The sequence below is a fragment of the Cetorhinus maximus genome, chromosome 12 (genome assembly GCF_964194155.1).
Source record: "Cetorhinus maximus chromosome 12, sCetMax3.hap1.1, whole genome shotgun sequence".
Classification (NCBI taxonomy): domain Eukaryota; kingdom Metazoa; phylum Chordata; class Chondrichthyes; order Lamniformes; family Cetorhinidae; genus Cetorhinus; species Cetorhinus maximus.
This window is the reverse complement of record NC_135890.1, coordinates 41,176,664-41,200,025: the sequence shown is the minus strand read 5'-3', so window position 1 is coordinate 41,200,025 and position 23,362 is coordinate 41,176,664. Positions and strand designations below refer to the sequence as shown.

The 23,362-nt window shown below is 41.2% G+C and overlaps 1 protein-coding gene across 1 annotated transcript in view; it reads right to left on the bottom strand.

Annotated features, from left to right (window-relative positions):
- Positions 1 to 23,362, bottom strand: part of anks1b (ankyrin repeat and sterile alpha motif domain containing 1B) — an 809,329-nt gene that overhangs the window by 349,085 nt on the left and 436,882 nt on the right. Inside the window, exon 8 of the mRNA XM_078553447.1 lies at positions 13,852 to 13,971. Within this exon, the coding sequence (XP_078409573.1) occupies positions 13,852 to 13,971 (120 nt within the window). The remainder of the gene's footprint in view (positions 1 to 13,851; positions 13,972 to 23,362) is intronic.

Sequence of the window (23,362 nt, the reverse complement as noted above, 5' to 3'; positions counted from 1 at the left end):
TAACCCTATCCTTGCTGATCTTCTTTGCACAAACAATCTGCACTCCCACTTATAGATTTTGGCACTGACTTTTTAAGATTGTCCTTGCATCATTGGAATTCATTTAGGTTTGAAGGAATTAGACTTTATAATCTATCATTTTGAGGAAGCATCCCTTGACTTCATGAATGCCACTGCATTATTTTGCTTGACACGTGATTTGGTCTTTTGTTAAAGTTTTCTTCCAATGACATTTAAACTGCAGAATGCATCAGTACTTAAAAATCTAATCGACACAAAATTGAAAGTTTCCACTCTCCTCTGCCCTACCATTACAAATTTTAAAAAATGTTATGAACTAACAAACAGGATCTATTTCTCAGACTCTCAGTACAATTCATACAATATTCAGTCAAAGCAATTTGGATGCCACTTGAAATTAGGGATATGTGTATGTTACAAACTGAAATTATTTATGAAATATGGAATGTCTCCCCCATTCCAATATTCTTCTGCAGCTCAGAATAGAATTATAAATTGAGCAAGTGAAGGAGCTGCATTTTAGAGGGTCAGTGTCTTGGTGAAAATTTGCATGGCCAACATTTTTTTGGTCACAAACATGTATCAGAGCGTCACCTGCACATGATTTCATGGTGACAAAAATGACTTGTGGTTTCCTGCTTCTCCCAATAGAGAGAGATTTTCATGCTCCTTTAACAGGAAAGTGCAGTCAATTCTTATTGTAACAGGCCCTTTGGCAGGCAGCCAAAAAAATGCTAAGTGCCCAAGAAAATGTTGGTATTTGCAATGTCTGCATTTTCCTAAGAAAACATTACTTACATGCCAGTACTCACTGGATCTGTATTTAGCAGACATTATATACACACTACCATTTTCCAGATCTGTATTTATGGTATGGTACACATAGAAGCATAGAAATTTACAGCATAAAAGGAGGCGGCCAACATTATTGGTCTAGCTTTTTGCTTGAATCAATGACAATTTTTCTGCTTAAAATAATTACCCAATTTTCGCTTTAAAAGTGCAATGTTCCCGCCTTCACCAATCCATGTGTTCAAGAGTTCCATGCTCCAACAAACTTTGCTTTATGACATTTTTCCAAATGCAATTTCCCTCTTTTAGCAAGGAATTAAGTTGATGACTACTCATCACTAACAAAGGAAATATAGTCTTTCTCGATTCACTCTATCAAAGCCTACAGAATTTTTTTAAAAAGTCTGTTAAATCTCCTCAGTTACCTCTCCTCCAGTAGATAAAGTCCTAGTATCTCAAATCACTCTTCATGTCTATAGTTTCGCCACCCTGACATCCTGCTGAATCTATATTGTATACCCTCTTTGGCTGGAGTTTTACATGCAGGTGTTGGCCTTGCCTCCAGCTGAAAAGCTTGGCCGGGAAGCCCCAAGCTGATTTTATGGTCACCAGGCTCTGAATTGGCTCAGGTCATGGTTTCCGCTCCAATCTGGGAGTAAGTCCCTCCTTCAGGAGCTGCCATCCAATCAAAGCACTAGCCACTGCTGGGACAGCAGCCAGATCCCCACAAGGATCGTTGCTGGAGGTTGGCTACCAAGTTAAGTGGGGCGGTTTCACCAGAGCCAGTCAGGCAGGCCCCGGCAAGGGGGATGGAGGGCCGTGATCAAAAGGCTGGGGGTTGGGGGCTGGCCCGTTGGGCACATGGTACCCGAATTGGAGTCACCCTCCCAGTCTGCAACCAGGTCACCAAGCTTTACCTGCTGGCCTCAACATGTGGCATGGGCATCCAGCACTGGTGGGAGGAGGCGGTTAAGTGGCCAGTAATTGGTCACAACAACCTCAATTGGCCTAAGAGCAGGTGAGCTGCCAACACATAACTGACCGCTGGTTAAATTCTGGGGGAGGTGGGTAAGCGGAAGTGGCAGGAAGATACAATCATTTTCATATTGTTATTTGGAATTTATTGTAAAGTAGAGTAATAGCGGGGTCTGTGTCTATGTAAGTGCACATGTCTGTGTGTGTGGGACTTAACTGAATTAGAGATAGCTGGTCTGAAGACTTTGACATAAGAGAAGCTAGGTTTGAAATGCTAATTAGGTAAACATGGGTGAAGTTTTAGAATGTGAGGTGTAAAGGGAACATTTATATTTGAATTCAAAAGAGGGGGTGAAATGTTTCACCTAGCCAGGAGAAGTTAAGAAACAGTGTGGTTATTTTTCCCAAAGATTATTGTTAAAATTGATACTATGATAGATTTTTACTATTAGAGAGGTAAAGTCCAAAGACAGAGTGAAACAATGGGAATTTGCATTCAAAGGGGAAAATATTTAGAGAGCAGGCCGTGTGCAAGGGCAGAAATTCTAAGATCTAACAAGTGTGAAAAGCCTCTAGCCTCTGTGCCAAAACTGCTGCCTGCAAGAACTGAAGTTAAGAAAACTCACTTTGAATTCAACTGTGCAGGGTATCACGTTACTTTGCCTAGTTCCAGAATATTGCCGTCGGCATGCAGCGGCGGGCCTGACATGCACAAAATGACACATGGTGATGTTGGGCATGCATCCCGATGTCATCGCGCGTCATTTAGATATTCGTTCGGCGGGTGCGTGCTTGAGGCGGCTGCGCGCCCGCCAAACTGTCAACAGTCTAATAAAGCCATTAAAGAACCAATTAAAGTTGTTACCAACGCTGCCTGTCCAACCTTAAGGCTGGCAGGCAGGCGAAGAGCCCAAGAGGCCTTCGCATTTTTCAGGAAAACTCAATCACGGACGGGATGAGGTTTCTTGAAGGTTTAATTAAATAATTAAATAAATTTAGCTAACTGTATAAACATGTCCCAGCTCATGTGACACTGTTACATGAGGGGCCATGTTTAAATGATTTTTCAGATCCTTTATTCAAGATTTCTATTACCAGCTTAATCTTCCGCAGCTCCGTGCCTCAGGGAGATTTCTGCGTTCTTCCACGCACATGCGCGAAAGAGCGCAGGCCCCGACTTTCCCTCCTCCCCCTGCCCACACAGGTAGCGCTCAGCGCTACCAGCTGTGTGTCACACTGGGCGGGCCTTAGTTGTTCCGCCCACGTAAAATGGCAACACGCAGCCTATTGTGGATGGCAATCGGCTCTGCACCCGCTCCCGTCCGGCCCTCCCAACATAGGTAAGTTTCTGGTCCATGTCTTTTAAAATCTTTTTTTTTTAACTGGTGCCTTAATGGAGGTGAAACTGGGAGTTAGTTTAATTAGGGGAGCTAGTTTAATTAGGGGAGCTAGGAGTTATCATAGTAGTAATTTGTAGACCAATGTGCTTAACATTATTTCTTTTATTAATAAATGTTTAATTTAGTTTTGTAAAAACCCTCTAAGACTCGTTGGATTTAGTACTCCTGAATTCAAGGCATGCATCTTGAAATAAATATACAAATTGCAAAACTGTTGTGGCAGTTGTTTCAAGTTTCCCTTTGGTATTTGAGCAGCTCAGCATTTACCATCTGCTGTGCCATAACAGGTAGGCATGATGTCCCCTATGCCATGCTATCCTCTATGCCATGCTACCTGATTTTATAACCCCCACCCTCCCACCTGCCAGCATGATCCTGGAGTGGTGCATGTGGCATAAAATTCTAGCCTATAGCTTTCACGTCCTTTCTGTTGTGGAGCACCAAAAACAGCGGGCTACTCAAACTGTGGCTAACCAATGCTTTGTACAAATTACTTTACTCTCCTACTCGTTTCCTCTATTTATAAAAGGTTGTCTACCTGCTGATGCACTTGCAGAAAATTGTGTATTTGAATCACTAGGTCTCTGTTGATCCAATGGAGAGGACACCAAATTTGGAGTATAGTGAGTACTAAGGCAAGCTGCTACAAAATACAAGATACCATTAACAAACTTGCAGAATGGGCACATAAATGGCAAATTAATTTTAATATAGGTATCAAAGATCACTGTACACAAATTGACCTCGAAACCACAAAAAAATCTTTCCAAAAATGCAAAGTATAAAATGTGCACTGCCAATGTTGGTGTAGGTGGTTGCTATTTTTAAATGTGAAAAAAAAACACCAGTAATTCAAATTAAATCAATATGACACGTTTTAGTCAATGAATTATTTCCACAAACTCCGCAGTTCGGTTGCTGGGCATATCAAAATTCATGGGCATTTCATCCACGTTGCCGACGTGACTTAATGGGTGCTCGTGTTTTTGCTGCTGTCTGACAATGAATCAGAGAAAGCTGGTCATTTTGGCATTGAAGTCTTTTGGTTGTCTTTCAACAATCTTGGTCTTCAGCCACAACCTAACCAACTAGCTGTTGCCCTAAAATCCTTGTTGGACTCGGGGTTTGATTTGGCACACTTAAGTGCGTATGTACACATTGCATTTCTGGTGACTATGTCACCATTCTGGCGATTTTCAAGGACCCATTACAATACATGCTTCTCCGGGTCAGGCTGGCCCCTGTTCTCACGGTGTATTTGGTCTTGGGCATCTTCTTCAGGGCAGATTCCTTCTTCCATTCTTGCATCAGTTTTTCACTAACACCAAATTCCCTCACTGCAGCACAGTGCTACAGTTATTCCACAAGTTAGCAAATGTTACAATTTTTAGCGTGAAACTAGCTTTGTACTTCAACCTTTTTGCCAGAGGACCCATTTCTGTTTGTCGTTCATCCCATCCGGTCTGCTCTGTGTGGGCTTGTCTTAAACTCCAGCATATCTTCCTGGCAACATGACCTGTACACTTACTTGATCCCAGGTACTGGCTTATAGGGTAGTAAAACATGAGGGGGTGTTGACTTACACGCCAAGAATTGGCCTGAACATGAACTCTGGCACTGAAAAAAATGGGGTTTTCTTATACATCAGGTCAACTTAAATGCTGCAGTCTAAGTGTAAAATAGTGTATTTTGAACAAGGATTAAGGAAGCTGCTTAGTTCTGGGAAATTAAGAATCTAAATTGGGTAGAGGGGCAAAAGGATCAAATGATACAGGTTCACAAGCCATTAAAAATAGACATGCCGTTTTAACAAAGCCACATCAAATGCAAACAGAAAACTGGGCTTATTCCAGAAGAATAGTGTTCAAAATCAGAGAGGCGGTGTTAAACTTTTATAAAATCTTGATTAGAACACACTTAAGGATACTGTGCACAGTTTTGGTCCCCATTTTACAAAAAGGATATAGAAGCAGTTGAGACATTTAAAAAAGATTTATAAAGATGAAACCAGACTGAGAGGGTACACATTTCAGGAAGGATTGCACATGTCTGGGCTCTTTACTCAATAAGAGGGACTGAGACGTGGCCTGATGGGGGTCTTCAAAATTATGTAGGGTTTTAATAGGGTAGAAAACATAGATAATGGGATTCCATTTGTCCAAAATTCAGAGTCATAAGTGTAAGTTTGTGACTAAAAAAATACAGTGAAGAGTTCAGGAGAAATTTTTTTATTATTTGTCATGAAAGTATAACAATTTTCATAATATTTTTCTGGTTTATTGTTAAGTAGGTTTATGGGGGTAACTATAGTTGGGTCTGTGTGTGATTTAACTACATTTGGAGTTGAGTAGACTGCAAGTTTAAATCATCAAAAGAAGCTATGTGCTTGACATGCTAATGAGTAAACATAGATGCTGGCTTAGTATGTGAGGTGTGAAGGGAACTTGCATTTTTAGATAAATGAAGGGATATTTGGATTTCAAAGGGATTTTAGTCTGTTTACAACTAGCCAGATAAGAAAGGCTGAGAAATGTTTATTTTTCCCAAAGGTTAATGGCAATATTGGCAGCATGAAAGTTTTTATGTTATGAGGGAGATACAGTTTCAAAGACAAATGGAACAATAGAATTTACATATTAAAAAGAGGGAAACATATATAAAAGAGAATGAAAGATTAATGTGTCAGAAGGCTATGTAAGATCTAACAGGAGCGTGTGAAATAGCCTTCGTGAAGCCTCCAGCATTTGTGGATACGTCTGCTGTCCACCAAAACTGAAACTGAAGAAAAGGCATTTGGAATTCCACTGCCAGGGTATTGTGTTAACTTGCTGGATCTGTTTAAAATCTAAAATCTATTTCTGGACCATTGCCTTAAAGGGATTGTAACCTGGGGTCAGGTTAATCAGGCATTTTAGGAGTTATTATAGTCGTAAGTAATTGTGGTCTTATGTATGTGCTTGAAATATTTTATATTTTGTTAATAAATATTCTAATTTAATTTTTTTAAAAACCTCTAGAGGTCTTGGTGGGCTTACTACTTCTGAATTCAGTGCATACATCTCGTCATAAATACAAAATGCAAAACCGTTGTGATAGCACGACCAAATTTCCCTCATGGATTTAGTCCACCTGCCACACATCTGCCAGTGTTAGAATATGAAACTTGCTACCACATGGAGTGGCTGAGGTAAATAGCATAGATGCCTTTAAGGGGAAGTTAGAGGGGTACACAGGGGTGAAAGGAATAGAAGGATATGCAGATATGCAGAGAACGCTAGACGAAGTAGGCTGAGAGGAGTCCCATGTGCAGCATAAAAACTGACACAGACCCATTGGGCTGAATAGCCTGTTTTGTGCTGTAAATTCAATGTATATATTTATATTCCTTGCATTTTTCCTTCTAAAGTGCATCACCTTACGCTTAATCTCAGTAGGTTGCATCCTGACTGCCCGTTCTGCTAACCTTTCTTTCTCTCCTTGAAATCTTTTACAGTCCTCCTTCCTGCTTAGTAAACTACCATTTGTCATCAGAAAATTTGACGATTATACTCCCTGAACTCAAATCTAGATAATACATATCAAAGGAGAACAAAATTGAACCTACCACTGATCTGTGGTTAATGCCATTTCCAAACCTTCTGCAATCTGAGCAATGCCAATTTCCCCACCTCTTCTTTCCCCATTAACCAATGTTTTGTCCATGTTGCTACATTCCCATATTTGTATACCTTTTGAGTAAAGTTTTCTAACAAACCTTCTGTAAGACACCTTATTGAAAACATTCTAAAAATCCATCTGCACTACATCTAATCTAGTCATTCATTTCTTTAACAAAACTACATTAAATTTGTCAAGCATGACTTCCCTTTAACAGATCCATTCAGGCTGTTCTTGATTAATCCATGCAGTTATTAAATGTTCACTTATTTCATTTCAGTATACAGAGAGGTGTGTTTTGTTGACAAAGTTGCATCACAAATAAGTAGTTGTGTTACTTAGCAGTCTCTCCAAACAAAAACAAAAAATCGTAAATACTTCTTTTATATAAAGATCAGGGCAGAATTTTCACCCCCATGTAGGAGTGGGGATGGAAGTGGGGAGTGTGTAATTTAGCGCTGCCAGCCAATGTACTGGTTTGCTGGCACCATCCCACTCCCAGACCATTTTCCCAGTGGTGGAATCGGGATAGAATGACTACCCACTGCTTGTAGACACGTTGCCAATTCAGATGAGTAAGAGACCAATTAAAGCCAAGTATCAGAGGCTGACTGGAATTTTCACAATGCCTGCAGGCCCCCCCACGGCATCAGGAATAGGCCATCTGCCTGGTGGCAGCCTCTCATTGGCAGAGAGGGGAGCCAGCACTCTAAGCAGGCTTTGAAGCCCACCCCACTTAATTTGCTACAGTTGCAGCCTGTTACAAAAGTATAATAATTTTCACAATATTATTCTGGTTTATTGTCAAGTAGGTTTATGGGTGTGAGTGTAGATGGTCCTGTCCGTGTGATTTAATTACATTTTGAGTCAGGTAGACTGCAATCTTGAAATTATCAAAAGAAGCTAGGTGTAGAAATGTACTTGAAATGCTAATGAGTAAACATGGATGCTGCCTTAGCATGTAAGGTGTGAAGGAAATTTGCATTTTTAGGTAAGTGAAGGGATTGTTTGGATTTCAAAGGGATGTTAGTCTGTTTACAACTAGCCAGATAAGCAAGGCTAAGCAGTGTGTTTATTTTTCCCAAAGGTTACTGACAATATTGGCAACATGAAAGTTATTATACTATGAGAAAGGTACAGTTCCAAAGACATATGGAACAATAGAATTTACATATTAAAGAGAGAGAAACATACATAAAGGAGAATGAAAGGCCAAGTTGGGTGATGGCCATTTAAGATCTAACAGGAGTGCGTGAAACAGCCTTGAAGAAGCCTCCAGCCACTTGTGCCCAAGTCTGTTGTGTCCGGTAACTGAAGTTGGAGAAAGCCATTTGGAATTCCACTGTCAAGTAGATACTGTGTTAACTTGCTGGCTTGCTTTTGTTAAATCTAAAATCTATTTTGTTTGACTGTTGCCTTAAAGAGGGTGTGAAACTGGGAGTCAGGTTACTTAGGAATTTTAGGATTTGTTATAGTATTAAGTAATTGTAGTCCTATGTATGCACTTGAAATCTTTTTAAAATCTCTAAAGGTTTTAGTGGACTCATTACTTCTGAATTCAGTGCATACATCATCATAATAAATACAAATTGTAAAACCATTGTGGTAGTATGGCCAAGTTTCCCTTGTGGATTTGGTCCACACGGCACACATCATCTGCCACGTCATAACACAGCCACGGTCCTCTTCCACAATAGTAGCCCAGTAGCTGTGGCCATTTTTTAAAATTCAAGACTTGTAAAAGTGCTGAGAGGGTGCCTCAAGACGGATCTACAATGGCAGTCCAGAGGTTCTTCTGTGCCAGTGAACCTCCTATTAGCCCTTCAGCTTTGAGAATCCACCCAATGTCATTAATAGGATGGTGAGCCCGCCCTATGGTCACTTATTGGCCAACTTGATCAAAATACTGCTGGGTGACTGCTCCTGACATAGGGCATGGTTGGGAATCCCCATTTGACCCCAATGACGAGCCCCAGCCCAAAACTCCAAGCCAGGATGTCTTTAAGGCTTGACACTGAAGTATTTTGTACACGACAATCTAATAGGAGTGATATAAATAAGATCACCTGCAAGGTCTGCACTACAGGAGACAAGTATGTTGCAGATAAGAGAATGGTAAATGGAAAATATGAAGGGGAAGCATTGTGTAAAAGCAAAGAAATCAATGAACATCTACAGTTTATTTATGGTAACAACACATTGTTACTATGGGTGGATGTTAATGTCCTTCCCTGTGGCGAGTTTGTTGGTGGCGTACATTTAAATCAGGTGGGAGGGTGGAGACCTCGCCGGCTTCCTGCCTCAGTCCTGAGTAAGACTGTGGCGGGAAGGCTCATGGACAGTCTTCCCACCCTGGTGCAAAGTGAGGCACTTGAGTGGGCATTTAAATCCCATTTAATCCCACCGCTGGTGATATTCACCCAGATTTGAACAGGGCCTTGCGACGCAGCAAGTCCAAAAAGCAAGCCTTGTCAGGTTTGCTTGGAGGCTTCTGTGGGGGGGGGTGTTCCTCATTCAAAGCCACAGAGCCTGATCGACATTGTGGCATTAGGCAGGGGTGGAAGGGGTGGCCATTGAGAGCCAGAACCCCATCCTTGCTGCCAACCCCCTCCCTTCCTTCCCCACGAACCCCCTCCCACCATCACTCATCTGCAGCCTGGGTCCCTCTGCGATCTGTGGCCTCAGGTGGGTATATTCCTGGCAGCAGCACTGCCTCCCCAGTGGCATTGCCAAGCAATGAAGAGCTGCTGGCCTCTGATTGGCTGGTAGCTCTTGGGGGGCAGAATTGCTGCTCCTAGGGTCCTGGAGAATGCCCACCACTGCCTAGATTGGCAGCTAATGCAGCAAGCATACCCGAAAAAAGGCGCACGAGGCTTTCGGGCAAGATCCCCACTGCCTACTTTAAATTTCGCCCTAAATTCCATTTCATCCACTCTGACTTGATACACTTGAAGAGAAGAATTGCTCAGGCGACTTGTGCCTAGAGATCATAGGGTGGAATTTCTACACTAATTCTTCTAGTCTCCCATTGCATCTTTAACAGAAGGTATAGCGTGAGATTGGGATTGAAATTCTTTCATCTCATTCCATCCTGAGTCAAGAATGCAATCTTTATGCATTTCCCATGTACCTTTGGAAACGTGACTTCAAACTAAGTTTACTGTCAAACATTAGAGTTAATTATTCTTCAAGAGCTGACTAGGTTTCAAATATATAATGACCAATCACAGATATATATATATATTTATTTCTGTACAAATAATTCATGTCAAATAGTTTAACGCAGCAATCTTTGCAAACACCAAAAGAAATCATTTAAAGCATATGTAAGTGGCAATAATACAAACCTTTGGATCACAAGATGGTCACAATTTAGTGAATAAAAGAAAACAGGACTCTCTCCCACTACCTCTAGTTCTGTGCTTGTGCCATGTATCAGAGCCTCAAAACCCATTCAACAGATCCATCTCCTGACCAAGTCCCAGGCGTGCATATAGACAGATACCTTCATGATAGTCATATATGCACTGGCATTTTCAACCCTGTTTAGCACACAGCTGGAAGGTTTTTGGACCTTGTGTCAATTTGTAAATACAGATAGTGCAATTTCCTAATTCAGAATATATGATTTGGGGGTTGTTTATCAAGAGTTGAAGACTGATGCATCCTTAACATTATTCAAAAGCAAAACTATAGCAATTGGACCATATCAAGATAGGATGTCAAACGGTGGATATTGAGGCAATTTACAGAGTAAAATGTCCAGTATATGCAAGTAGAATCCTGAATATTGCTTGAAAAGTGAAATGTTGCTTACAGCAGACATTGAGGCCTGTTTATTCATGCATAATAAAAGCTTGCAACCACAGAATGCAAATTCATTGCTGTATGTCAGGGATTTTTCTATTTGCAATAATGAATTGAACTGCTGTGCTTATACCATTACTTAATCACTCTAAGCCTGCAAAGGTTTCTGGATAAGAGCAGCTGAATGAAGAGAGTGGCATAGATGATTTGCATATGAATGTAATTAATTGAATTGTGTTTGACAACAAATATAAATGTTAAAAATTGACTCATACTCTTTTGGTCAGCAATTATGGAGTCTATTTCAAATTGGTGTTTAATAACCTGTGAGGTCGTCATTAACAATCATAAAGCTGGGCTTTGTTGGGCTTGTTGTCCTTAGAGCAGAGAAGGCTGAGGGGAGATTTGATCGGTGTTTAAAATCATGAAGGATTTAAACAGAATTAATAAAGAGAAACTGCTTCCAATGATTGAACGGTCAATACCAGGGTGTAAATTCAAGGCAGCTGGCAAAAAAAAATGAGTTGACATGAGGAAAAACTGTACCATTCAACAAGCAGTTAGGATTTCGAATGTACTGCCGGAGAGGTGGAGACGTTGCTGAATACAATTCAATAGTAACCTTCAAGAATTTACATACTTGTAAGCAAACATTGCAGGCATATGGGGAAAGAGCCAAAGAATGGAACTACCTGGATTGTTCTTCAAAAGAGTCAGTACAGACCCAATGGGCTGAATGCCCTCTTCTGTGCTGTAGTATTGCATGATTCTGATTCCAATGACCATATACAGTGTGCTGGCTGGAGGTCTCCAGTGTATAAACAGGGCCGTCAGCAGCTAAAACTGAAGCGCCAACACGGAACTGCAGCAAGTGGAATCAACCTTACCCACATTCCAGCAGACCTCCATGTCTGGCTTCGCAACCAGGGAACAGCAATTCCCTCCCTCAGCAGCCACTTGACTATTCTATTGATTTGGTTCAGAATTTATTTCAAAGCTGTAAGTAATCCTCAATGTTCATGGAGTAGACACTTTATTGATGCCCAAATCTTAGAATGGTGTTCACGGCCACAATTGTTCAAACACAAACACTCTGCATTTGGACTGAGAACAAGTGAAGCAATTCAGATAAGAGGTTGGATCCTCAACCCCCACCTATGGCACCTCCCCATGCCCACGCAGAAGATGCAACACCTGCCCCTTCACTTCCTCTCTCCTCACCGTCTAAGGGCCCAAACACTCCTTTCAAGTGAAGCAGCATTTCACTTGCATTTCCCCTAACTTAGTCTACTGCATTCGTTGCTCCCAATGCGGTCTCCTCTACATTGGAGAGACCAAACGCAAGAAAGAGCCAAACCTCCCTGTCGCTTGCCATTTTAACACTCCACCCTGCTCTCTCGCCCACATGTCTGTCCTTGGCTTGCTGCATTGTTCCAGTGAAGCCCAACGCAAACTGGAGGAACAGCACCTCATCTTCCGACTAAGGCACTTTACAGCCTTCCGGGCTGAATATTGAATTCAACAACTTTAGATCTTAAACTCTCTCCCCCCATCCCCACCCCGTTTCTTCCCCCTCCCTTTTGTTTTTTTCAATAATTTATATAGATTTTTCTTTTCTCACCTATTTCCATTATTTTGAAATCTACAACTAATACCTTGTCAGTCTTTCCACCCCACCCCCACTAGAGCTGTACCTTGAGTGTCCTGCCATCCATTCTTAATTAGCACATTTTCTTAGATAATATCACCACCTTCAACACCTCTTTGATCCTTTTGTCTGTGACATCGTTTGATTATCTGCTCCTATCACTGCTTGCTTGTCCCTACAACCACACCCCCCCTCAACTTCTCTCCCCCCACCTTAAACCAGCTTATATTTCACCCCTCTCCTAACTACACTCAGTTCTGTTGAAGGGTCGTGAGGACTCGAAACGTCGACTCTTTTCTTCTCCACCGATGCTGCCAGACCTGCTGAGTTTTTACAGGTAATTCTGTTTTTGTTTTTTTTATCACTTAATGGGGACCAGGTTGGGGTTGGGCAGGAGGTTTTACCCATCTCCAGTTACAGTGTTGTACTGGCTGAGGTCAGAGAGAAGGCTGCCTACCCAGCTTCTTGGTAACTGAGGGAAAAATTTATTTTTATGCCGCGGTGTGGATACTTTGCTAGGCACTAGTTTGGAACTGGGACAATTCTTTCAAAATTGTCACAACTGGCTGTTTGGAAAAGCATGCTTTTCGCAGAGGCTGCTTTGTTATAAAGTCCATAGTCCTGATAGTTACAAGGTGACGACAAGGGGGCCAGGGGAGTTTTTTTTAGGAAAATCTAACTGGGAAGCCTGGAAATGCAGGCTCTCCATCCATCAGACATGAAAGACTACAACACAAGGCCACTGTGGGGAAGCAGAGAGGAGGAAGGGAGAAATTGTAGGGAGGGAGCACTGTGGTTTAGAAAGATTGCGTATGGGAGAAATTGTGGTCGGGGAGGGAAAGGCACAGATATGGGTGTCGGAGATCACAGGGTGAATTGATAAGTCGTAGATCGTGGGCGGATTGAGGGGTCAGTAAGTAAGTTAAGCTTGTTGGGTCTGGAGGAAACACTGCTGCTTCTCGTGGCCCATGAGCAGTGGTATGAATGCACTGACCAGATTCACCCGGTCCTTCTCACCTCCTTTTACCTGCCATGTTTTTCCTGAGGCCAGGGTAACCCAGGTGAAATGGGTAAGAAAATTAAAAGCCTGTTAGAAAATAAGGAGGCACACAGCTCTCTTCAAAGATTTTACAAACCAATCCACCTCCTGAGAGCAGATTGGTCAGCCATGCTCTGACCCTCCTTTGTTAAAACCAGAAGTGGGTGAGTTAGGATCATGTTTGAAATTTTAAAATGCTTAACTTCTCATCTGCACCCAGACCACCTGTTCTTGGGGATTAAGATTACACCCCATGTTCCTAATGCACTTATTGACTAAGGTATTGCTAAACAAATCACAGGAAAGAGCTCTAGCAGGATGCACGTTGAAAGCCAACATGGAGGCTGGAGCCTCAGTGGAAGTCTTTTACTGGTGTGGAATGTAACTTCTGTGTTACATATTGGCCACTGAATTGGAATACAATCATTTTCATGCTGACTGACCAATAAATACAGTACCTGAAACTTTTCTTAAAGTAATTTGCATAATTCAGAGTCTCAAAGTTCCATTACCTTTGACCTTATGTGAAGGTGAGGCTGCTGGTGATGAAATGGAGGCCCGAGGGGTTGGAACTGGACATTGCTTCCCTGGTTCTTCTGTTCCCTTTAGATCCATCTTTTGCAACATATAATCTGTAGATTTGAAAACAAATGACAGACATGGAGAACAGCTCATGTATTTAGCTTTAACTGATAAGGTTTGATCCTACATTTTTTTTAAATTACAAGGATAAGTCTCATTAGAAGCAAGAATGCAGATAGTCCATTCGGAACATTCAAATCATCTGACTGTCTTGGCACACACAGGACCCCCTCCAGAACATTTTCATCTATCTCCTGTCTTGGCACCAATCCATGATCACCAGCTTCCTGGTTTGTTGGGAATCTATCGCCTCCCCTTCTGACTGCCTGAAACCATGTCCACATTCACTAAGCTATGTGGCAGTTTCAACCTATTTTGAAGCATACTCTCAGTTTGTGCATTTTTCTCATACTTCCCTTTCTTTAAACCATACTTTAAATTTGAAACCGAGAATGACAAATTGACCACCAAACACAAAATAAGGATCCCTTCAGGTGATAGTGCAAGTACACTGATACAGGAAAAGAGTAAAATAACAACATTCTTTCACACCACAAACCAGTAGCCACTCATGGAGAAGCAAAATATACAAGTGGTAGCTTAGAAATGAGAAAGAAATGAGAAGATAGCAATGTTGGGTACCAATCACATCTTTTTCTTACTGATATCAGGCACACCAACCCGGCTGGTAACATAGGAAAGTGTGGCGACAGCATGCATGGCTCCTCTTGTATTCTAGTTACTCCTTGCTTTGTGACTAATCTAATTAGTGTCATTAAGTGTAGCTCTCCAAGTTTATCCCCAAAGCTATAAAGGTCCACTGGGTGTGCGGAGCTGTGTCAAGGGCAAGTATAGATCAGGATTTTAGGGCTGTGTAGACAACTTTAAACAAGTGGGATAAAGAGAGGCTGTGTCAGCCTCAGTATGAAGGAGGAGTTATGCTAATGAGATCCACCACCAAGAGTGCAAATTCAAAAATTAGATTCTTAAAGCCACTAGTTGGAGCTTACCTCTTTAATTTTGAAAAATGTTGCAAGCTAGCGGCAGTTAACTGCTAAGAATATTTTCTTTTGATTTGAAGGAAACTATCTTCATATCTGAACATTGTTTACTGCACTTCCCTACAATATTGCTGATTACTGGAGCAAAGTGCTGAGGACGGTAATAACTTTGAGGATTCCTATTTCACTCCCGGATTTGAAAGAAGATGAGGAGTTCACGAGAGAACAAAAAATACAGGTGATAAATGAAAATTGAACCGCTACTGATCATCAATTCCACTCATGGGGCACTGGCAACAGTACGGGGCAAAGTGTGAGCTGTATCGTTGGGACGGTCTTCACCTAAACCGTGCTGGGACCAGTGTTCTGGCAAGTTGCGTAACTAATGCGGTAGAGAGATTTTTAAATTAAATAATGGGAGTGAGGGATCGAGTGAGGGAAGATGTGATGAATTACAGGAAGATCAGAAGACAAGAGAACAAGGTAGCAATAAGGATAATGATAAACAGAGCATGGCAGGAAGGGACAGAGCATACAAATTTAGAAGTGTGCCAGCAGGTAAGTCTAAATGCTGTAGGGCAGGATATGCAGGAAGAAATAATGAGGGCTTGTGGGAAAGGTGCAACGGTAATCATGGGTGATTTTAATCTACATATAGATTGGACAAATCAGATTGGCAAAGGTAGCCTGGAAGATGGGTTCATTCAATATTTTCGGCACAGTTTCTTACAGCAGCACGTTCTAGAGCCAACCAGAGAGCAGACTATTCTTGACCTGGTAATCCGCACTGAGACACAATTAATTAACAACCTCGTAGTAAAAGCACCACAAGGTAGCAGTGATCATAACATGATTGAATTTTGCATTCACTTTGAGAGAAAGAAGAGTGGGTCTAAGGCTCGTGCTTTAAACTTAAATAAAGGCAATTATGAGCATATGAAGACAAGGCTGGGTAAAATGAACCGAGGAATTAGGTTAAGGGATAAATCAGTAGAGATGCAGTGCCAGATATTTAATTAGGTATTTCATGACACTCAGAAAAGATACATACCAGTGGGAAAGAAAGATTTCAGGAGAAGGATGCACCTTCCGTGGCTAACTAAGGAAGGTAAAAATAGTATCAATTTGAGAGAAAAAGTGTTCAATTTGGCAAAGATTAATGGCAGGTCAGGACATTGGACAGAATATGAAAAATAGCAAAGGATGACTAAAAAATTAATCAGGATGGAGAAATTAGGGTATGAGAGAAAGCTGGCTAGAAATATAAAAACAGACAGTAAGTGCTTCTACAGGTATTTAGCAAGGAAAAGAAGAACTAAAGTGAGTATCTAAAAAGTGAGTCTGGGGAATTAATAATGGGAAATAAGGATATGGTGGATGCAGTGAACAGATATTTTGTATCTGTTGCTCGTAGAAAACACAAATAACATCCCAGGAATACTTGTAAATCAAGAACTGAAAGGGAGGGAGGAACTAAAAATAATTACAATCACCAGGGAAAGGGTACTGAGAAAATTATTAGAACTTAAGGCAGACAAGTCCCCAGGTCATGATGGATTTCATCCTAGGGACTTAAAAGAAATGGCTGCAGAGATAGTAGATGCAATGGTTTTGGTTTTTCAAAATTTGGCAGATTCTGGAAAGGTCCCATCAGATGGGAAAATAGCAAATGTTACTTCTCTATTCAAGAAAGGAAGGAGACAGAAAGCAGGAAACTACAAACCAGTTAAACTAATTTTTATATCATAGAGAAAATGCTGGAATCTATTATTAAGGGTGTTATAGCAGGGCACTTAAAAAATCCTACTGCAATCAGGCACAGTCAACATGGTATTGTGAAAGGCAAATCGAGTTTGACTAATTTGAGTTCTTTGAGCAAGTAACAAGCAACGTGAATGAAGAGGAGCCTGTAGATGTGGTGTACTTGGGATTTCCAGAAGGCATATGATAAGGTGCCACATCAAAGGTTACGACACAAAATAAGAGCTCATGGCCTAAGGGGTAACATATTAGCATGGATAAAGGGTTGATTAGTTAGCAGAAAACAGAGAGATAGGATAAATGGGTCAATTTCAGTTTGGCAAGATGTAATGAGTGCCACAGAGATCAATGCTGGGGCCTCAACTATTTACAGTCTATAAAAATAACTTGAAGGGACCGAATATATGGTTGCTAAATTTGCTGGTGACACAAAGATAGGTAGGAGAATAAGTTGTGAAGAGGACATAAGGAGTTTACAAAGGGATAAAGATAGATTAAGTGAGTGGGCAAAAATTTGACCAAATATGTGAACTTGTCTGCTACGGCAGGAAGAAAATAGCTTATTATTTAAATGGAGAGAGATTGCAGGTAGAGGGATCTGGCTGTCCCAGTACATGAATTACGAAAAGTCAATGTGCAGGTTCGGCAAGTGATTAGGAAGGCAAATGGAATGTTGTCATTCATTGCAAGGGGAATGGTATATAAAAATAGGGACATTTTACAGGGTGTTGGTGAGACCACATCTGGAGTACTCTGTACAGTTTTGGTCTCCTTATTTAAAAAAGGATATAATTGCATTAGAAGCAGCGCGGAGAAGGTTCATTCCACTGATTCCTGGGATCAAGGGGCTGTCTTACGAGGAAAAGTTGGATAGGTTGGGCCTATACACACTGGAGTTTAGAAGAGTGAGGGGTAATCTTATTGAAACATACAGGATCCTGACAGGGCTTGACAGAGCGAAAGCTGAAAGCATGTTTCCCCTTGTGGAGAAACTAGAACTAGGGGAGACAGTTTAAAAAGTCTCCCATTTAAGACAGAGATGAGGAGATTTTTTTTTCTCTGAGGGTCGTGAGTCTATGGAATTCTCTTCCTCAGAGAGCAGTGGAAGCAGGATCATTGAATATTTTTAAGGCTGAGTTAGATAGATTCTTGACTGTCAAGAGAGTCAAAGGGTATAGGGGTAGGCAGGAAAGTAAAGGCCACAATCAGATCAGTCATAACCTTATCAAGTGGTGAAGCAGGTCCAAGGGCCAAACGGTCTTCTCCTGCTCCTAATTCATTTCATATGTTTAACCAAATGGGTTACCATTGACCAGAAACTGAACTGGACCAGCCATATAAATACTGTGGTTATAAGAGTAGTAAGAGGCTAGGAATCCTGCGAGTAACTCACCTCCTGACTCCCCAAAGCCTGTCCACCATCTACAAGACACAAATCAGGAGCGTGATGGAATACTCTCCACTTGCCTGGATTAGTGCAGCTCCAACAACACTCAAGAAGCTTGACACCATCCAGGACAAAGCGGCCCATTTGATTGGCACCCCATCTACCACCTTAAAATATTCACTCCATCAACCACTGCAGCAATGCACCAACGTTCCTTCAACAACTTCTAAACCCACAAGCTCTACCACCTAAGACAAGGGCAGCAGATGCATGGGAACACCACCACCTGCAAGTTCCCCTCTAAGCCACACACCATTCTGACTTGGAATTAAATCGCCGTTCCTTCACTGTCACTGGTCAAAATTCTGGAATTCCCTTTCTAATAGCACTGTGGATGTACTAACACTACATGGACTGCAACAGTTTAAGAAGGCAGCTGACCACCACTTTCTCAAGGACAATAGCATGGTCAATAAATTCCCAGCAATGCCCACATCCCGTAACAAATAAATAAAGCACATGTTAGTGTCAGAGCTGACATTCCTGTAATCAACCCAAATAAAGTGTTCCAAGTAAGGTCACCATATTGATCTTATTTTTAGGTCAGTCTGGTTGAGGGAAAATAGAGCAATGCAAGAAACTGGTCCATTTTGTACCATGGTCAGTTTCAGACAAGGATGAACTGGGACAGTTTAAGGTACAAGAAAATTCAACAGTTGGAACATTTGGAACTGGACTTAAGCCCTTGAGAATTGTGGATGAGTTTACTTATATAGGTGCTGTCAGGTCGCAAAAGCTGCCAAGGAGTAGTTTTGTCAGCAGCAGCTTGACTGAATTTTCCCAATCTGCACGTTTTCTGGCAATTTGCTGTCAGGTGACACCTTGGCTAAAATGGCAGCAATCTGAAATCTGAGCACATAACAAATCTGAGCTGCATTTCCAGAGATGACATCATTTGGGCAATTAAACCAAGCATAGGTGTACCTGTTTTCACTTTTTAAATTAGATGTAGAAGATGCCATATGACAGCATTCTAAAAAGTCAGAGTTGCCACGGTGACCTGACCAATATTCCTCTCTCAATTACCACCAAAAAAAACTAATCATTCACCTCATTTGCTGTTTGTCGGTCCTTTATCTCATTTGCTGCATCTAAATACTGTGACATGGCACAAGGGTGCAACAAAGCACAATGTAAGTGCAAATTACTTCTTTCTTTAAAAGCCAATTTTCAGCAATGGTAAACCATTACTCTGACCTTACTCTAACCTACAAAATTAGATAACTAGATTAAGAAAAGGCTTAAAACTTTAGTATTGCCATAAAAAGATTTAGTGAGACTAGTTTACACACAAGGAAAATGATGTGAAAGTTATGAAATAGAGGGGGGCAATTTAATGTAAAACAGAAGTAAGTGGGACAAAATAGGCCTGATCAGCAACATCCCCTCTAATTATTTTGCATTGCATGGGTGATTTGTTTAAGTGCACAGACCCTTGAAAAGTAACTTAAAGGGGCTGACTGCCCAGAAGACATGAAGGGAAGAAAGTATGTATGTGTCTGTGTATAAAATTGATTCAACTCTATGTGCTTCTCCCATTGTGGAAGTCAGTGCTACTGCATCACCCAGCATTAGGTTCAGCCTGCTAACCTTTCTGAAGGAATACACCCTTGGACTTTTGATTCAGGACTCTGGACTTATGTGAAACAGTAATACTTATTTTTGTCCATGGTCTTTGCCCAGTACCTCTTTCTTTCCCTTATCCCTCTTTTACTGTGTGAATGTACCAGGGGCTGTGTTGCAAACCCCCTTCTTGCAGTTTTGAGTGTGGGTAAAATAAACTAACCCTCTGATTTTACCCTATCTCGAGTTTGCTGTGGGGTTATTATTTGAGGATTGGATCACCCCAAAAACTGAAGGGTTGGGGAAAATACACCACCACTTATCAAGGGGGAAATCAAAAATCAAAAAACACCTTTCTGTTTACAGATGGGTGGCGAGAGGAAAAACCAGGGCTGTTTTAAATTAAACACCCTCCTGTCCGTAATATTAGGGATACGCATGCTGCTGCACAGCTGTGTGACAGCTTAGAGCGGCAGTGCTGACCAGGTCAGCAGAGTCCATGTTTATTTCTTATTTTTCACTAAAATAATGTTTTTATATTAGAATTTCATGAAAAACATTGGAGTACAAAACTCCTGATATTTGAGTAGACTTATTACATAGCAGCTTTAATATTGAAAAATGCCACAAAACACTTCACAGGATGCAATCAAATAAAAATTGGACAACAAGCCAAGGAGAAGATATTTTGGAGGGGTGACTAAAAGGGCGACCAGAGAAGGGTTTTTAAAGGAGGAGAGCAAGGCAGAAAGACGGAAAGGTTTGCGGGGAATTATGGGGAGTAGGGCCTAGATTGCTAACGAAATGCCCACCAATAGTGGAGTGAAAGGAGTAGGTGATGCACAAGAGGTCAGAGTTGGAGGAATGCAGACTTCTTACAGGGTTAAAGCTTTAAGCCAAAAACCTTTTCATCCCATTTGATTATCAACTCCTACAAAATCTAAATAGTTTATTCCATACAGTTACCAAAGGCACACAAGTGACTTCCTTCACTTGTATTTTCCCCAAATGAAACATGTGAATTTTGAAATTATTTCTGCAATATTAATATCATTTATCATCTCTCAATGTTAGCCAGAAATTTACAAAACCAGCCAGCAATCTAAGAAAAATTAAATATTCATGGGAGAAAACATATAGGCTTTCATTCCACCACAAAGAAGCTTAACCTAAATATAATATTCATGTAGGCTTAATCAAAAACCACTTGTGTGTGTAAAATGATGATTCCTTTCCATTTAATCAGGTGAGTTACCTTCACTTAACTTGTAGTTACTCTGTCAAAAATCATCTACACACCACAAATCTGCATTACTAAAACCATATGCCCTGTCACATTTCCAATGTTTACTGTGCCCACACTTATGCTATATCTGGTGACACCTTCCTGTCAGAGTTTACATGGTATTTTACATTTAATGTGGCAGTGTGTGATGAAGAACCACTATGATTGCACAAACTGGCCACTAGGTGGCTTTTCCCAATGAATCACTTCAAAACATTTTCTGAACCATTTTTTCTATCAAAAATGTTCCACCATTTTTAGTAGGAAGTAAAACTTCTAGTTTCCAAAATAATGGTTTAAGCACCACAAACAATGACATATTTCATGGTAGTGGCCCGGATTTTGCATTAATAATAATGGTGAGGCAAACAACACTCACTTATTTTGCAGTAAACCAGAGAGCAATATACAGAATACACATGTGCACAGTTAAAGATGAAAAGCTGGAAGCTGTGGGTTCAGTCAGCCTGATCCAACACAGGCTGCCACATAACAAAATTGCACCAATAAGACTTGGCATCAAAACTACCAGAGTTCAGAAAAGGTTCACTAGGCTGCTTCCTGGGATGAGGAGTTTGTCTTATGTGGAAAGGTTGAGTAGCCTGGGCCTATACTCATTGGAGTTTAGAAGAATGAGAGGTGATTTTATTGAAACCTATAAGATTCTGAGGGGGGTTGACAGGGTAGATGCTGAGAGGATGTTTCCCCTTGTGGGGAAATCTAGAACTAGGGAGCACTGTTTCAAAGTAAGGGGTCTCCCATTTAACACAGATGAGCAGGAATTTATTTCTCTCAGAAGGTCATTAGTGTTTGGAATTCTCTTCCCCAGCAAGCAGTGGTGGCTGGATTATTTGATATATTCAAGGTTGAGTTAGACAGATTTTTGATTGGCAAGAGCGCCAAGGGTTATGGGGGGGCAGGCAAGAGAATGGAGTTAAGCCATGATCTTACTGAATGGTAGAGCAGGCTCAAGGGGTTGAATGGCCTACTCCTGCACCTATTTTTTATGTTTCTTAGATATATGTAGTGATTGTAAGTAAAACCTTTCCGATTGTTTTAGGGGGTCACATGATTATACTGACAAATCAGCCCTAGACGTGGGTAATCTTAGGGGCGGAGCTTTCTAGTCATGGACCTAATTCAAGCATGTAGCTTCTAAACGAGCTCTGTACATAAAGTTAACTGTTCCAAGTAAGAAACCTGTCCAGTACAACAAGTTTATTACAATTGGCGACGAGGATAAATAGCTCCAACGCTGCACCTCGCCTCCTGAAGGTGAGTACATCAATTCTTAAGAAAGAAAAGTATACTCACCAGTCATTACACTCTTCGGCAGAATTGACCCTTATGACCCGTCCATGAAACACTGAAGCCAGTACATAGAGCGCCTAGGTTTTTATTTTGTGGCGAACGAAAAAACAGTAGAGGAGAAGCAGAAAGCAATTCTTTTAAGTGTCTGCGGGAGCAAGACGTATAATTTCATCCATAATCTGATGGCCCCGAACGTGTCCAATTCTAAATCTCTTAATGAGCAGGCAGACCTCGTGGAGACACATTTTCAACCCAAGCCATCGGTGATTATGCAAAGATTTAAGTTCAACTCCAGAATAAGGGCCCCAGGTGAGTCAAATGCAACTTATATCGTGAAGTTAAAACAGTTGACTGAGCACCACAACTTCGGAGACACACTCAATGACATGTTGTGAGATTGTTTGGTTTACAGCGTACGTGACAACTCCATTCAGCGCGTTTACTTGCAGAAGTTGATATTAATCCAAAGCATGCCATGGAAATAGCGCTAGTAATAGAGAGTGCTGAGGGGGACTTGCAGGCTTTGTAGAGTGTGCAACATGTGCCGTTCTAAAGTTGTGGTGGGAACCTACCGCCGAGCGTGGTGCAAAAACTAGGGAGACAATAGCGCGGTGGGAAACAGTCTCTACTGCTCGAAACATGGAAAGGAATAATGGAAGCATCTCACCATCTGATGTGGGGATAACCATATACCCAAACCCTGCAGATTTAAAGAGACAGAATGTGACAACTGTCAAAAAAAAGGGCATGTAATAAAGCAATGTAGGGTGAAATCGAGACAGCCAATCAGACAGCAGACCAAGATGACTATAGTGTACAATATAACTGAACCAGAGGCTGCTGATACTGATATCTATTCCCGATACAATGTCAAAACAGTGAAAACAGAACCAATCATCATCATCCTTCAAATGAAAGGGAAGCCTCTAGTCATGGAGGTTGATGCAGGAGCATCGACCACAGTGGTGGGAGAACACATATTTAAATACCTAAGTGACGGTACCCAGCCAGTGAACCTGGAGCAAACCACGGCTCAACTGAAGACGTAGACTGGAGAGGCAATACAGGTGAAA